At 38.7% G+C, this 16,122-nt stretch overlaps 1 protein-coding gene across 3 annotated transcripts in view; it reads right to left on the bottom strand.

Annotated features, from left to right (window-relative positions):
• The window catches only part of prkg1l (protein kinase cGMP-dependent 1, like), a 57,118-nt gene that overhangs the window by 18,005 nt on the left and 22,991 nt on the right, over nucleotides 1-16,122 (bottom strand). For all 3 annotated transcript variants that reach the window (XM_017696265.2, XM_017696266.2, XM_037535974.1), the window contains 4 exons: nucleotides 12,058-12,163; nucleotides 11,720-11,783; nucleotides 4,594-4,671; nucleotides 2,492-2,586 (listed from right to left, as the gene is read on the bottom strand). In XM_017696265.2, the coding sequence (XP_017551754.1) occupies nucleotides 2,492-2,586; nucleotides 4,594-4,671; nucleotides 11,720-11,783; nucleotides 12,058-12,163 (343 nt within the window). The remainder of the gene's footprint in view (nucleotides 1-2,491; nucleotides 2,587-4,593; nucleotides 4,672-11,719; nucleotides 11,784-12,057; nucleotides 12,164-16,122) is intronic.

The following is a 16,122-nucleotide window of genomic DNA, read 5'->3' as shown; positions in this document are numbered from 1 at the left end:
ATTGTGAAGATTCATGCTTAATGGCTGTAGTCTAATTGCCACTTGTTTAGCTGAGCCCATTCCTTCACCACCTGCAGGTATGAACCTGTGATGGCTTTCCTACAACAGTGGGGCCTCAGCAGACACTTGATTTGGAATAGCGGAGCGAGCGGCCCCTTCTGTGCCGCTGATTGCTTCTGATTTGGAGGATATTGTGTGGAGAAAAGAGGTGCTGCACACACACACATAAACAGAGAAGCCTTCAGTTGTGCTGAGACAGAATCGGAATTGTGCAGAAAACCAATGAAACCTGTCCGTGTCCTCACAGCAGAGAGTAGATACGCTCAAGTGGAGAGACCACAGGCGTCCCATCCACATAAATCATTCAGTATCCTGTGGCAGTATTTTGGGAGATACTTCTCCAAAAGCTGTACATCTCACATCCAGTATTCTCACAGAATATAAATGTTATAAACATAGATGTGAAAATGTGTTAGTCTGAGGACAAATAATCTCACAATTATAATGGCTACCAGGGTGGGGATATAACAGAATACAAGTACTTGGAATACATATTCAGCCAGTATCTCTGATGGTATGGGGGTGTGTTAGTGCCCATGGCATGGGTAACTTGCACATCTGTGAAGGCACCATTAATGCTGAAAGGTACATACAGGTTTTGGAGCAACATCTGCTGCCATCCTGCTTATTTCAGCAAGACAATGCCAAGCCACATTCTGCACGTGTTACAACAGCGTGGCTTAAAAGGCCAGTACTGTACAGTATAGTATGTTTAGTATGACATGCTGAAACATGATGAATGAATGAACATTAAATGAATGAATTCTAAAGATGATTTTAATCAACAGCATGTTTACAAACTGAAGTTCCCATTAAAGCCTGAGTAGACTGATAATTCAGTGTGATGATCAGTTATTAATCTCAGTGTTACTGAGCTCTGCTAAAGCCTGAGTAGACTGATAAATCAGTGTGATGATCAGTTATTAATCTCAGTGTTACTGAGCTCTGCTAAAGCCTGAGTAGACTGATAAATCAATGTGATGATCAGTTATTAATCTCAGTGTTACTGAGCTCTGCTAAAGCCTGAGTAGACTGATAAATCAATGTGATCAGTTATTAATCTCAGTGTTACTGAGCTCTGCTAAAGTCTGAGTAGACTGATAAATCAGTGTGATGATCAGTTATTAATCTCAGTGTTACTGAGCTCTGCTAAAGCCTGAATAGACTGATAAATCAATGTGATGATCAGTTATTAATCTCAGTGTTACTGAGCTCTGCTAAAGCCTGAATAGACTGATAAATCAATGTGATGATCAGTTATTAATCTCAGTGTTACTGAGCTCTGCTAAAGCCTGAATAGACTGATAAATCAATGTGATGATCAGTTATTAATCTCAGTGTTACTGAGCTCTGCTAAAGCCTGAGTAGACTGATAAATCAGTGTGATGATCAGTTATTAATCTCAGTGTTACTGAGCTCTGCTAAAGCCTGAGTAGACTGATAAATCAATTTGATGATCAGTTATTAATCTCAGTGTTACTGAGCTCTGCTAAAGCCTGAGTAGACTGATAAATCAGTGTGATCAGATATTAATCTCAGTGTTACTGAGCTCTGCTAAAGCCTGAATAGACTGATAAATCAATGTACTGATCAGTTATTAATCTCAGTGTTACTGAGCTCTGCTAAAGCCTGAGTAGACTGATAAATCAATGTGATGATCAGTTATTAATCTCAGTGTTACTGAGCTCTGCTAAAGCCTGAATAGACTGATAAATCAATGTACTGATCAGTTATTAATCTCAGTGTTACTGAGCTCTGCTAAAGCCTGACTAGACTGATAAATCAATGTGATCAGTTATTAATCTCAGTGTTACTGAGCTCTGCTACAGCCTGACTAGACTGATAAATCAGTGTGATGATCAGTTATTAATCTCAGTGTTACTGAGCCCTTTTGAGGGATGACCAAACTAATGAACTAAGTAGTTGATGTGTGTGTGAGATGCATTCTGAATGCATAGCATCTATGTTGTGTTGGACTCCCTAGGGATTATAGGAGCAGCAGGGGACTGAAGCAGATGATGACAAAAAAAAAATAGAGAATTTTAGTAACTTTGCTTAAATTATTAGTAATGTTCATTAAAAATTTAACAGAATAATAGCATAAATAAAACCAAGCAGTGAGGAGCAGTCAGTGTGAATTAAGTTTTAAAAAAAAAAAAAAAAATATATATATATATATATATATATATATATATATATATATATATATAACTACTTTAAGTATTGTCATGGAGCACTTTTACTGAATCCATTTAGTACAATGTATTCAGTGTTCAGCCATCACTACTTTTTTTTTTTTTGCCCAACGTTGATGGTTACAACAAAACCTCTACACTTCAGCGCAAATGGGAAATGGGAAAAGGCCAGTGCTGTAATGTCTCTGTGGTGCAGTAGATGGTGGTGCCCCCTGCTGGCCACAGTGACTGCTTACCCTTTCAGAGCTCTTTCCCCGAAGCAGTTTCCTTGAGAAAGGATGGACACGCAGACACTCTCCTCACTGATGGAGCGCCTCTCCAACACCCTCACCTGAAGGAGCAACAGACATACATACAGTTGTATGCAAAGGTTTGGGCGCCCCTGGTCAAACTGCATGATTTTCCAAGTCACATAAAAGGGAACACATCCTCTACAGAGGACACACTTCTGTGTATTTTAATGCAACTGTTGTACCTTTGAAGGAACATTTACATTGTTTGTACCTTGACCAACAAAAACTGTTCCAGCACAGAACCTTTTTTCCTAACAGTGTAAAATAACGGAAAAGCGTTTCAATGAGTAGGCGTTTCCAAACTTTTGACTGCTACTGTAATATGAACCACGAAAGGAAACGTTTCCAACACACTGCACATACTTGTCTGAGTGCTGAGTCTCTTGTTGCTGGTATAATGTATTACCTCACGCAAACCTAGACTCAATTCCCTCCCGTAGTTATGCTAATAAGTCAGACGGCTGAAAGTCTGGAGCAAAAGCCTTAACAACCAACTCTGTCTACACCAAACTCATAAAATCAGACTCACGCTGAGATCATAAGCCCTTTCAAACAGACTGATCTAAAAAACGTACAGGACTCAGGCTACAGGAGGTGGCTGCTACTGTTTTTAGCTTAGCGACACACCTCTGCTCATCTCATTGATCACAGTGTGTCCCAAAGAGTCAGAAACCACAAGAGCAAGTCTACCTGAGGTGACTTATCAAGGTTCGAGGCGACTGGGTCATGATTTAGACGCAATTAGCATGACGCTAATTTACAAAAGCTTGCGCGTTAGCTGCACTGCACTCTTAAAACCAGATGGGTCTTCAAGGGTTCTTTAGTAAAGGCAATGGTTCTAAATAGAACCTTAAACACTTAATTGTTTACATGCTTAAATGGCTCTTTGCAAGGTGAAACGGTTCTTCAGATTGATCGAGAATGTGTCGAATATGGCTATTTTTTTTTTTCAAATATAGCACATTTTTTAATGTGGTTCTGTAGAAAGCTGTAGAACAAAGATGGTTCTTTAAGGGTTCTTCAGTAAAGACAATGTTTCTGTACAGAACCATGAACACTCAAAGAACCCTTTGCATGATCAAAGGGTTCTTTGCATCATGAAAGGGTTCTTCAGAATGCGGCTTTGTGAAAAGGGTTCTAATTAGTACCCAAAAGGGTTTTTCTATTGTTATGATGTCAAGCTTGTAACAATAAAATAGTTCATTGGGTGACCATGGTTCTTTATAGAACCATTCCCTTCGCGAAAGAACTGTTGAAGAACTCTCTTTTTTTTTAAGAGTGTAGCCGTGTGTCTGCAGTGCTAAACCAGAGAACTTCAGACGTGTCTTGGCTGGCAGGCTTTTAGGTAATACACTCCACACAGAACATGCGACTGCTCTCAGATATCTGAGCATGTTGAAGATCAGTCATTAAGCCTATCCCAAAGTGCACATGTGGTGCTCACTAATACGACATATCTCAGAAGTTCTCACAAAATTGACTCGTTTCCGAATTTATCGGAAGCGCGTAAGCACTTGTTAAGACAGTGAGTGTCCAGATCTTGTGGGATAGGCAGTTGCTGATCTTCTTGCAAATCATATAGTGAACTTAGCCTGGTACTACTTGCAGTATTCGGGAAAGAGTGCATGAGAGACTGCATTAGGGAGTGTTTAGTGTAGTCTTGCACACTGTTATACTGTTAGAAATAAAGGTTCTGTGCAGTAACATGTTTCATTCATCAAGGTACAAACAATGTAAATGTTCCAGCAAAGGTACTGTAGCAGTTTGAAGGTCCAACTGTGAGCCGTAAATAAGCTTTTCCCTGGTGAAAAGAACGTATTTGTACCTTGTGACATGTGTGATGAATCAATAAGGTAAATTTCTTATCATGCCCTGTAAATATAGTCACATTCGACGCCAGTACCACGCTTCATTGAAAAAAAATCTGCATGTTTGTATTCACTCATAATGAATACACATAATAAACTGTTGAGGTCAGAATTTGTTCTAATGCTTGTAAATCAAACGCTCGAATGGTAGAGTCCCAGAAAGGCCATTCTTCTCACCTGGCCACGGTTAACGATGAAGAGGGCGTCTCCTGGGCAGCCGTGTCGAATGATGTAGTCCCCCTCTCTGTAATGAAACTGACAGAAAGAAGAACGAGTGTATGAATCATGAAAAGAGACATTAGATCAGGGTAAACTTTAGAAGTCACGGTTATTTCTAGCAATAATAAAATCATGGTGTAATGTGACCAGTGTTACTCCTCACACATTGCTCATTGAAAGAAATTCTGCTAAAAGTGCAGATTCTAAACTGCCAATTGATACCACATCTGTGTTTGTAAGATATTTTAACCCCTGAAATGACCAGGGTCCAACGGCAGGCCCAAAGTTTTATTACACACTTCTAGAAACTAAGCATAGCTCAGCCAGTTTACATTGAAGTCCCTGTAGCTACTGAATGATAAGCCTTAGTATGTAATACGCCTAAGATTTTAAAGGGTTAATACAATGGGACTATGATGAAAAGTTGTTGAAAAAAACATTTTGGCATGTTTTAGTCATTTTTTAACATTGAATGTAACAAAAAATGTCAGACCTGAGCTATCTGAGACATGCAAACTGAATGTAAATATAACTCCTTATGTAACAAAATATGTAATTAATTATATTCAGTGTTGGAACAAAACCTCATGTCCAAAAAAAGGGAACTTTTAAGCATAAGGGGAAAAAAAAAACTTTAAATGGAAATTAATGGAGAAATTGTTTTTTCCAAGCAAATGTGGATGATTCCTAAAGGTCCACTCATTATGAAATTGTGACCCAGTATAAAGGGCAGTTAGTGATTTTGAATGATGTGAAAAAACTGAAATTACAAAAATGGAGCTATAAGGTTTGCAAAGACAGCAATGTTGTGTAATTACCTGATTATGTTTAAACAGTGTACAAAATGGCGTTAGACCTCTAAGAGTTACAAAGACTTTAGCCAATTTAATCCCAGATCCAGCTTCACCCTAACCCACTGTTTCACCCACACTGAACGTCCTCTAGGTGAGAAAAAAAGTAGGTGAAAAAATTCTGATTATATGTAAATGTGAAACTGAGCCATTTAAAAACACGACTGAGGATCATCAGCAGCCATAATTCATACAATAAGAAAAAGAACCCTTCACTGGGCCCACAACACACCTAGAGCGATAAGGTTAATTGCAGTGTGAGATTAACATGCAACCTATAACTCTGTGAATAATTGAAACATGCTTGACATATAATGGAGAAATGCTGCTTTAGCATGTGCCAGAAAACTTAGTGAGCAAATATCAGCTTCAGTAAAAGTTCTCCAAGGATCTGGGGCTGTATTACAGAAACTTTCAATCCAACTGTTCTAAGTTAAGATCTGACCAGGTCTATGTAAGGTTTTTTACAAATTCACAGGGGTGCCAATAAGGATTTATGGATTCGGGGTTTAAGCCTTTATCGGGGGCACTGGGTGTCGGCTTCCCAAGAAGAAATATCTGTTCAATGTGAATTTTTAGAGGAGGAATAGGCATGAAATTGATCAAAAATATACTATTTGGTGTTGTAGTCACACAGTAGATTTATCTTCATACTCTTCCTAATCAGAATTAGGCACAGATCTAATACTGTACAGATTTAAATGCTGACCATCCGCCTACAACAGACACAGAACAAGTAACAGCAGTGAAGTCAAGCAATGCTATCTTCTATGCCAATCCTATATATATTACCAGTTTTTGAGAAATCATGCTAATTTTAGCTTATTTGTTCTTCAGCAGTTATTTGGGGGTCATTCTGATAAGGACTCTTATTGTGAAAGCAGGGCTAGAATGTGTGCAGAGCAGGACGAACTGAGAATGAGTCAAGAGCTGATGGCCAAGAAAGCAAGATAGAAGCTGAGGCACACGGCGAACTGTCAGCGAAAGTTGATCTTATGTACGGCGTGGCTGTGGCCAACAGCAGCTGGTTAATAAAGCACCACTACTTGTGCGAAAACTGTGCCTCTTTTAATAGCAGTGAAGGCTACAATATGTTATTCAGCTCCTTCTCTCCCTCTTCTTGTCTGTGTTGAATACCATGTTATTTACAAGAACTCATGATCTTAATCTTAATCCTAATCATATACAAAGTTTCATTTTTTTTACTGCACCAAGCAGAATCTTCTCACTCAGGTGGTCTTCACCTGAGCTGCCACCTCTCTTAAAAAAATGGTATGCCTTTTTCTACAAGTTGAGGAGTTGATGGATATAAAACTGCATTATAATCAACACTGTGACCTTTTTACTGACATTAACTTACTATAAAGCAACAGTCTATGGCTAATACTGAGATGATTCTTTCAAATACTGAAGACAAATACAAAAACAAAGAATATAAAGACCTGCCAGTAACGTTATTTCTGTCTCTTTCATGGATTCACACTATCTCTATCTGTGAAGTGTCACAAAATGATTGAAAAAGTTGGCTACTTTTAGCGCAATGTAGCCTAAACTCTTCTGTTGGCCTCACATAACTAAAGTAGAAACCTAAAGATGTAATCAAATGAATGTTAAAAATGACTTAGTGAGCTAGACAGCTACAGTTACTGATGTAAAAAAGCTTAAAACAAAACCAAAGCGCTGTAATTTGGAAGTTATGAATGCTGTGACGTTTCTGCCGTTTATCAGAGCATTAACACTCCTCAGTTTCAGTTTCCATTTTACAAATGCTTTAGCTGCTCTGTGAGCCGCACTAACGTTATTCCTCTTAGTAAACAGCCATATGTTCAACTCTGCCTCCTTATTATTCAACATCATCTGTTGTAATATTGACAAATGTAACATCATTATGGGTCTTTCTCCAGAAACGTCCACCTTTCTATCTGTCCATATGTGTCACTGGTGTTACCAGTCCTCATTGGTGTTACACAGAAAAGGTAACACCAGTGACATTTTAAAACGAACAATATATTTTATAAATTGGCTGCTGCAGAGCGTCAAACGACATGTTGTCAATCATGGAATATCCACAAAAATATGTGATTTAATCCATTTGTATTCTTTTCCACAATTACCTAAGAATAAAGTAGGTCGCACCAGTGACGTTAAATAAGAGCTTCATATGAAATCGTGAGCTAAATGAGAACATTTCTGATAGCTGAAAAGACACAGTGGACCCACCATGTGCTTTTTTTCATAGATCCATCAGAAAACAGGTAGAAGGAAGTCAAGCAATGTCCTCAGTGTGATTCTTATTTCAAAATATGACATTTTTTGTTACGCGGTAACACCAGTGACTCCTGGGAACAACAACTTTCATTATATATTTTATAATATTTAATTGGCTTTTGTTTTATTTGTTAGTTATTTTATATATTCCATAGTCATGTATAGATTATTGCAGTTAAAATAGCAAAAAAAATGCCTTTTTACTTCTAAATATGGCCTTTACACATGACTGTGGGGACAAGCACTTCTGTGGTGCTTCGAATTCCAGATGATTGATTTAAAAACTAATATTGCTAAATTGAGGCTCAAGGAGGTGTAATTGTTAAAATAACTTATTGTTTTCTTTTAAAATATCATTAAATTGTAAACCTAACATTTTTTAAGTGTAATATATCTGTAAAAGCTAGAGACACAAAAATGGACATTTCTGTAGAATGATCCTTATGCCAGTTATAGTTTAGGGAACCATGCTGCTTATTATAAATGATAGAAATGGGCGATTAAAGCAGAAAATTAGGACACCACTGGACTGTCTTAAGTTAGGACAGGATTTAGGATTTTTTGTCTAGCTAGGATGTTTCTGTAATACTGAATGTGGAGTTAGGATAAGATAGTAAGAGCTGTTATTATGTAATAGCTACTGTCCTAAATTCAGTCCTAACTGAAGTTGTCATGGTGACTAAACAGATAAGACTTCAGAGTATGGCTGTTCCTGTAACACTGCCCCAGATTTCACATTTAGCATGCAACGCTTTCACTGGCAAGCATGCTAATATTTTATTAAGACTAATACCAGCATAACACTGCGGTTCTTTAACTCAGTTCTGTTCCTGAGCATACAGACAAGTCAACACTGCTTCTGCAGGAATCAAACACTGGGGTGTGCGTGTGCTGAGTGACAATGAGCTCCTACAGCCCAGAAAAACTGAACCAGGACCGACACTCTTGCTCTTGATAGTGCGAGTATCTGAGCTCAAATTTGACCTGTAATGCCTCTGAACAGGTTTCTACAACAAACAGCTCTTGTTTACATGATTTTCCAGACCCAGATTAGGCCTAAGCAGAGACTAAAAAGGCTGTTCATTGGTGATTCCTCAGCACTGCAATTTAGTCCAAGACAAGGCTTAATGAGGCCACTGATCCAATTCATCCAAAAGTATCCAGACACCTGCTTGACCACCATTTCTTCTGAAATCAAGGGTATTAAGAGGAAGCTCAACAGCATCTACTCTTCTGGGAGGACATTACACTAGGTGTTGGAACACTGTTGTGAGGACTTCATTGCACTCGGGCACAAGAGCATTAGTGAGGTGTTGGGCAGTTTGGCCTGGCTGGAAAATAGCACTCATATAGTCCTATAGTCATATACTCATTCCCAAGCAAAGATGTTCACAGGACTAATGTTGTGAACTTTAGTTAACTGTAATATTGTTATTGGCTTTAGGCCTTACTTCACACCCTATAAAACAAACACACTGCAAGCTAGCTAGGCTACGCACTATCCAAACTATGGGCTAATCAGTCTTTCTGGGTGTGTTTTAAGGTGTCCTAAAATCTGAGGTTGTTTTGGCAGTTTTGATGCATTTACCGCACACAGCCCTTATGATTATGTCCATCAGATTGAAGGTTTTTGTAAAAGAATCTAGGTAGCTGAAGCCACATACTGAGCCTGATACTGCTGCAAGAGAACGCTGCGATAAATGATGGTCATTATAGTGACAGGCAAAGCCCACATTATACCCCCAGCTAATGCTGGGCATTAGGGATGGTGACATCAAGCTCATGTGCAGCCACAACAGGGCATCTCATTCTATTAGTCAATGCTTTCTTTCAGTCCATTACTCTTTTCTATGGAGATTACAGTCAATGACCATGACCATGACCACAGAGATTATACAAGAGGCCTGATCCATGGCCACGACCACGAGCAATGGGTGCACCTTAAAGTAGCTTAAAGGGGCAAATAACAAGTTTTGGTGGTTTTCAAAGTGAAAGTAGGTTCACATCCTCTTAACAAACTTCTGCACTTCGTAATGCACAATTAACATATTGGGGAAAAATAAAACATTAAATTACCAAATAAATAGAAATTGTGCATTAAAATCAGCAGAAAATGTCTGTATTTAAGTGTGTTTCCTGGTCCTTTGTAGAAAATAAACAAAACTTGTAATTTGACCAGGGTGTTTAAACTTTCACACATGTTTATTTCACACACTTTATTTGGACAGTCCCCTACAGATGATCTAAATACACTTATATTATTGACAAACTTTCTGGTGATACTCAACAACATTAAGGTTAAGGTTAGGTTTAGGAGTCGGTGTGGGTTTTGGCTTGAGGTTTGGGTTATGGTTGGGTTTAGGGTTAAGGACAGATTTAATAGAATCTTTCACATGCAATTTCAAGTTCAGGTGAACTGAATAGATATTTTGTTGAAAGTTTGTTAAAAATACACTCACCAGCCACTTTATTAGGTACACCTGTTCAATTGCTTGTTAAAACAAATAGCTAATCAGCCAATCACATGGCTGCAACTCGATGCATTTAGGCATGTAGAGGTGGTCAAGACAACTTGCTGAAGTGCAGTCCGAGCATCAGAATGGGGAAGAAAGAGGATTTAAGGGGCTTTGAACGTGGCGTGGTTGTTGGTGCTATACGGGCTGGTCTGAGTATTTCAGAAACTGCTGATCTACTGGGATTTTCACGCACAACCAACTCCAGGGTTTACAGAGAACGGTCTGAAAAAGAGGAAATATCCAGTGAGCGGTCAGTTGTGTGGACGAAAATGCCTTGTTGATGTGAGAGGTCAGAGGAGAATGGACAGACTGGTTCCAGATGATAGAAAGGCAACAGGAACTCAAATAACCAACCAAAATCTCTGAGAAATGGTTCCAACACATCGCTGAAAGTATGACACAAAGAATTAAGGCAGTTCTGAAGGCAAAAAGGGGTCCAACCTTCCCAAACTAGCACCTAATACCTAATAAAGTGGCCAGTGAGTGTAGACTGAGCACAGTGGATCATCCAAATAAAGTGCTACCCATGACTTATTGGCTTTTCAATGATCTGAACTACCATTTGCAAATTAAAAATTGGTTGTCTATTTAAATAAAATCAAATCAAAGTGCTGTATTGGATGTAAAAGGAAACAGGCTATTTAGCACAGCTGATGCATAATTAAGCTGTCACACTTTAGTATCAGTGTAGCATCAAAACTTACTTGCCACATATGTGTAAAATCACAACACAGATTGGCTAAAATCAAATTAATGAATTGTCCAACTGCCAGTTTCATGTTTCTTTACCATAAAGCAGCTATGTACTAGTATTTTGGGTATATTTAGCTTCAATATTCAGCTTCACGTTCAAACTGCAGGCTGAGTTGAGTTTTCTTTTTTATTGTTATCTCTTTTGGCCCACCTGAAAGGTCTGAGCACTGATTAGTGCTGGCATTGTCCTAGAAGCCATATGTCAAACTCAAGCACAATCCTACCAAGCCCTCAAAATGTATTTAGTTTTCTATTAATATCAGCCCATTTCCTAGTGCACTGCATTACAATCCCCAGCATACACTGCAATGTAATGCGCACTTTCGTCCCTCCTCTGCCAATCCTACCACACCACTCATATCACCAAGGAACTATCTGCAATTCAGCAGGCCAACCAAAATATATACTTGGATAACTAAAAAATCCTTAGCTAGCTAAAAAAATAACTAAAAGACAAGTAGACAGTGAACGCAGGGGTATTCAAGATAGGTGGCAGTTCAAATATGAATTTTTTTATTATTTTATGTGTCCCGTTTTGTGTTTGAGTTTGACACACCTGATCTAGAAGGGTGTAGCTCTTGACAGCTGCTCAAATTTGCTGCTTTCCAAACAAAATATGAAGCTTTCAATAGCCTTTTCAAAGGCATGGACTACCTTTGTGGAATCTCTTGTACATGAATACAATGATAGACATACCTCCTCAAGAGCATCCGAGACTTTAATGAGAATATCATCAGGCAGGGCACAGAGTAATGGCACACTGAAGAAAAAGAAGAACAAATGAGCGTGGGTCTTTCAGCACATCAGCGCTATGCCTGAAAAGCTGCCTCAGTCGGTTTGGTGAGTGGGTCATGCCCACTGTGTAATGTCTGTCACCGTCTCTTAGATGAGTAGAATTGTGTTTGCACTGGATTATGGAGGTACAAAGGAAAATAACACATTGTGGAGAGGAAAATCTTTCATGTTTCTCAGTGAATGGGTTGTTCCAAGGCCTAGCATTGTGAGCATTTCTATAGGAATAGTATGGATATGACCTGCGGAGAACATCCAGATTCTGAGTGATTCTCAGAATGCCGCTCCTCTGCATGATTCTCTGAAACGTCTGACGCTCAATCACCCAGAATTTACTACTCGTCAGGGCTGGAGAGAGAGAGAGAGAGAGAGAGAGAGAGAGAGACAACCAAATCAATTGAATGGACATAAATGTTGTCTTGTCATTACTTGAACACTGTCATTTGCAATTTTTCCAAAGAGCTAGTAGAAAAGAAGTAGAACTGCTGCAAAATAAGCATTGTCAGGCCTTCTGCTTATGCTTTTGCAGCACTTGAAGCTTGTAACAATCAAGAAACATATTTTTTACTTTGTATGTTCTTTTACAGTGGTTTCTTCAGCAAAGCCTAACTGCATATTATTGAAGGAAGGAGCATGTTAGCCTGTTAGCTGTCTGTCTGCTGTTCAACCTAGCTAACCTTCACACTCACTATGTACACAACATTCACACCAGCAAACATTTATCATTTTATCACTTACATGAAAATTGTGACTATAAACACATATATTCTTGAGATCCTGCTGGTGTGGGTTTCCTCTTTTTCAGTGATGAACCAATTGAGGTTTCCACTCCCCTTGTGGAAAATCTGCTAAACACAGCTTTATAACAATCTGTGGGTTGCCCTGTTTATTACTGACATTGCAAACACATAATTGATTCATTGAGAATGTACATTTCTGTTGTTTTTAACTGAGTAGTTGTGATAAAATTCTTCCAGCTAAATGCAAGATTAAGCTCTTCTATGATATCTGCAATATTGCATCAGCATTGCATGAACAGCATTTGACAGAAATTTGATGTAAAGAATAACACTGAAAGAAATTGGTGCCAAAACGAGTTCTTTGCTGCGCTAATAAATGGTAGAACCAAAGTAGAGACACTTTTGGCTCCCTAAAGAATCTTTCGATGGTTGGTTCTTTGAAAAAAAATTAAAAAGGTTATTCCAACAATTTTTGAACAATTCAACAAAATGACATATTTAAGATGAATGAGTATGTTGAGTCTGAAGAACCTTCTCAAGGTTTAAAGAACTTCCACCAATCTTAAACCTAACCTTATCTTCAACCCAAAACCTAATCCTAACCCTCACCCTGGCCCTAATCCTAACTCTAACCTTAACCTCAACCCAAAACCTAATCCTAACCCTGGCCTTAGCCCTAATCCTACCTCTAACCTTGACCTCAACCCAAAACCTAATCCTAACCCTGGCCCTAATCCTAACACTAGCCTTACCCTCAACCCAAAACCTACTTCTAACCCTGGCCTTACCCTCAACCCAAAACCTAATCCTAAACCCTGGCTCTAATCCTAACACTAGCCTTACCCTCAACCCAAAACCTAACCCTAATCCCTGGCCCTAATCCTAACTCTATCTTTACCCTCATCCTAAAACCTAATTCTTACCCTCGCCCTGGCCCTAATCCTAGCTCTAACCTTAACCTCAACCCAAAATCTAATCCTAACCCTCACTCTGGCTCTAATTCTAACTCACATTAACCAAAATGTATTACTTAAATACTTAATCCAGTGAAGTTCCAGGTCCAGAACCTTGTCAGCAGTGTTTTTATAACAGCTTGTTGAGGATGTTGAGATGTTCTGTATTAAACCTGTTGCGTGTTCAGTTCCTCTCAGATTAACATCTACAGACACGAACTTAGACATTTCAAATAAAGTGAAAAACGACTGAATTGAGTAGATTATAAACCAGTTTTATTTACACAGTTAATTAAAAGTCTGAAGATGATCTACCGAATGTATTCACTGCTATATCATTGATACGTTGTTGACATGTTACTGAGAATCTGCTGAGTTTTTCTTTCATCTAAACTGGACCACTCAAAACACAGAGCCAAAACAGTTCCAACATAGCACCTAAAGGTAGGCATGGTGACTCCTGGTTCCTATCGCCACCACTGTAAAAAACCCTTAGGGAAATCTTTGCAATGCATCATTCACATTAACTCTGAATAAATCTGCTTACATCATGATGATTGAATTGAGTGGAAATGTCAGTGCAGTTCCCCTTTAAAATTACCCATAACTAACACTAGGAGTGAATAGGTAAGTGAACTCCACATTAAAGTTCTCGGCCACGTTTGGGACACTGCAAGTGCCCTGGCCCACAGAGAGTAATCACTCACTGCCCAGCTGCCTGCTGACCTGTTTCTGCCACGGCTCCCTTTCTGTCAAAACACAGAAAGGAAAGCTGAGAATAGAGTGTTCCTTCTCTTCCTCCCCCTCCCCCACTGCCCTGTCTCCTCTTCCCGACTTCTTTTTGAATTAATAATGATACATTTTAATTGAGTCTAATGACTCCAGCAGAAGAAATAGCTGCAGTCCTCTCTTTCTTCCCCATAAGACATGCTCTCTGTGGATGTGTTTAATGTTCAGCTAGTCTGTCTGTTTATTCCTCAGTAATTATGCTCATTCTGAATGCCAGTGGCCACTGAACAGCACACAGTCCATAACCTAATTGTCATTTCAGACGTTGCGGGACTGACATTTTCCAAAAGGAATTTAGGGATTTTCATAATCTAAACTTCATTAAGGAAGAAGCCTACCTGTTTGAATTCCTTCGACCGAGAAATGTTTGAAATCAGTGGTCAAAACGCAGCAGATGTGAATGCTAATGACATGTCTTCAGTGCACATAGCAACTGAAAGGATTTCCTGCTGAAAGGCACTCCAAAAAAGTCACTAGCCTTATTCAAGGTACAGGCAAATCTGATCTCCCAAAGTTCCCAAATACATATATTTAAACATACACATTTACAAACTCATTTCCAAAGAAGATGGGATGCTGTGTAAAATGTACATTAAATTCAAACATGTCCAAACCATTTAAACCCTATATTTATTTGAAATTACTACAAATTTTATTGTTTTTAAAAAAAAAAATATTCCCATTTTGAATTTGATGAAAGCAACACGTTCCGAAAAAGTTGGGACGTGGCAGCAAAAGGCTGGCAAAAAAAAACACCTGAAGGATAATTGGTAACTGATCAGTAACACCACTGGGTAGAAAAAGAGCATCGAAGAGAGGCTTTTCAGAAGTTAAGATGAGGACAGGTTCACCACGAATAACACCAATAATAACATTTCTCAATATAAAATACAGTAGTAAAGACCTTTTGCTTTTCCTTATCTATGGTACATAATAACTTAAAACTCTACCATGCAAAGAAGAAATCATATATAAACAGGACCCAGAAACACTACCACCTTCTCTGGGCTCATTTCAGATCAACTGAGGCAAAGTGGAAAAGTGTTCTGTGGTCCGAAAAATCAAAATTTTTAATTCTTTTTGGAAATCACGGACACTGCATCCTTCGGGCTAGAGACCACTCTAGGTGTTAGGACAACCACTGGCTCATGAGTCTGCTGAATACTTTTCTTTTATTAGCTCATATATGGGGTCAAATTGGGGCATGTTCTTTGCAAACGAAATGTAAATAGGGCTTCAGTGCATGGGCGCTTGATTTCATGCACTGAAGCTGATTAATCCTTTACGGTCATGGCAAACAAAGTGGTCAGTTTCTCTTTACTTTTCCATTATTAATGAGATTTCTGAATGCTGTAGGCATGTTTTTATGAAATGTATAGAGTGTGATCTAACAAAACCGATTTTTATTCAGTCTGTTTCGCAAACTGTCCTTTTTCCAGAGCCTGAAATTTGAACAAGCTCATCCACTCAGAGGGAGACTCCTGTATCTTTTATGCAGTGATAGGAGAAACAGGAGCACATGGAAAGCTCTGGTTCAACACTCTGAAACTGATTAAATGATTCTACTGTTGCCAACAGGGATGTGCTTGCTGTTTACTTTATATGGCGGTAGATTTAAATGACCGGCCTTCTTTTCTTGGGCCCATTAGCAGGCCTGTTGTATTCATGTGGCTAAGTGTTCTGAAATAGCCTATGTGATTTAATGTGACACTTTTTGACAAAGTTATGGTTTTAGCAATCTACATACTTCCATGTATATTGATAATAGTATGCCACACTGAATTAGAAACTACATAAGCAACAATATTTAAGATTTCTTAACTCA

Source organism: Pygocentrus nattereri, chromosome 29, assembly GCF_015220715.1.
Source record: "Pygocentrus nattereri isolate fPygNat1 chromosome 29, fPygNat1.pri, whole genome shotgun sequence".
In the NCBI taxonomy this organism is placed as follows: domain Eukaryota; kingdom Metazoa; phylum Chordata; class Actinopteri; order Characiformes; family Serrasalmidae; genus Pygocentrus; species Pygocentrus nattereri.
The sequence above is the reverse complement of the archived record's forward strand: the minus strand, read 5'-3'. Positions and strand labels throughout refer to the sequence as shown.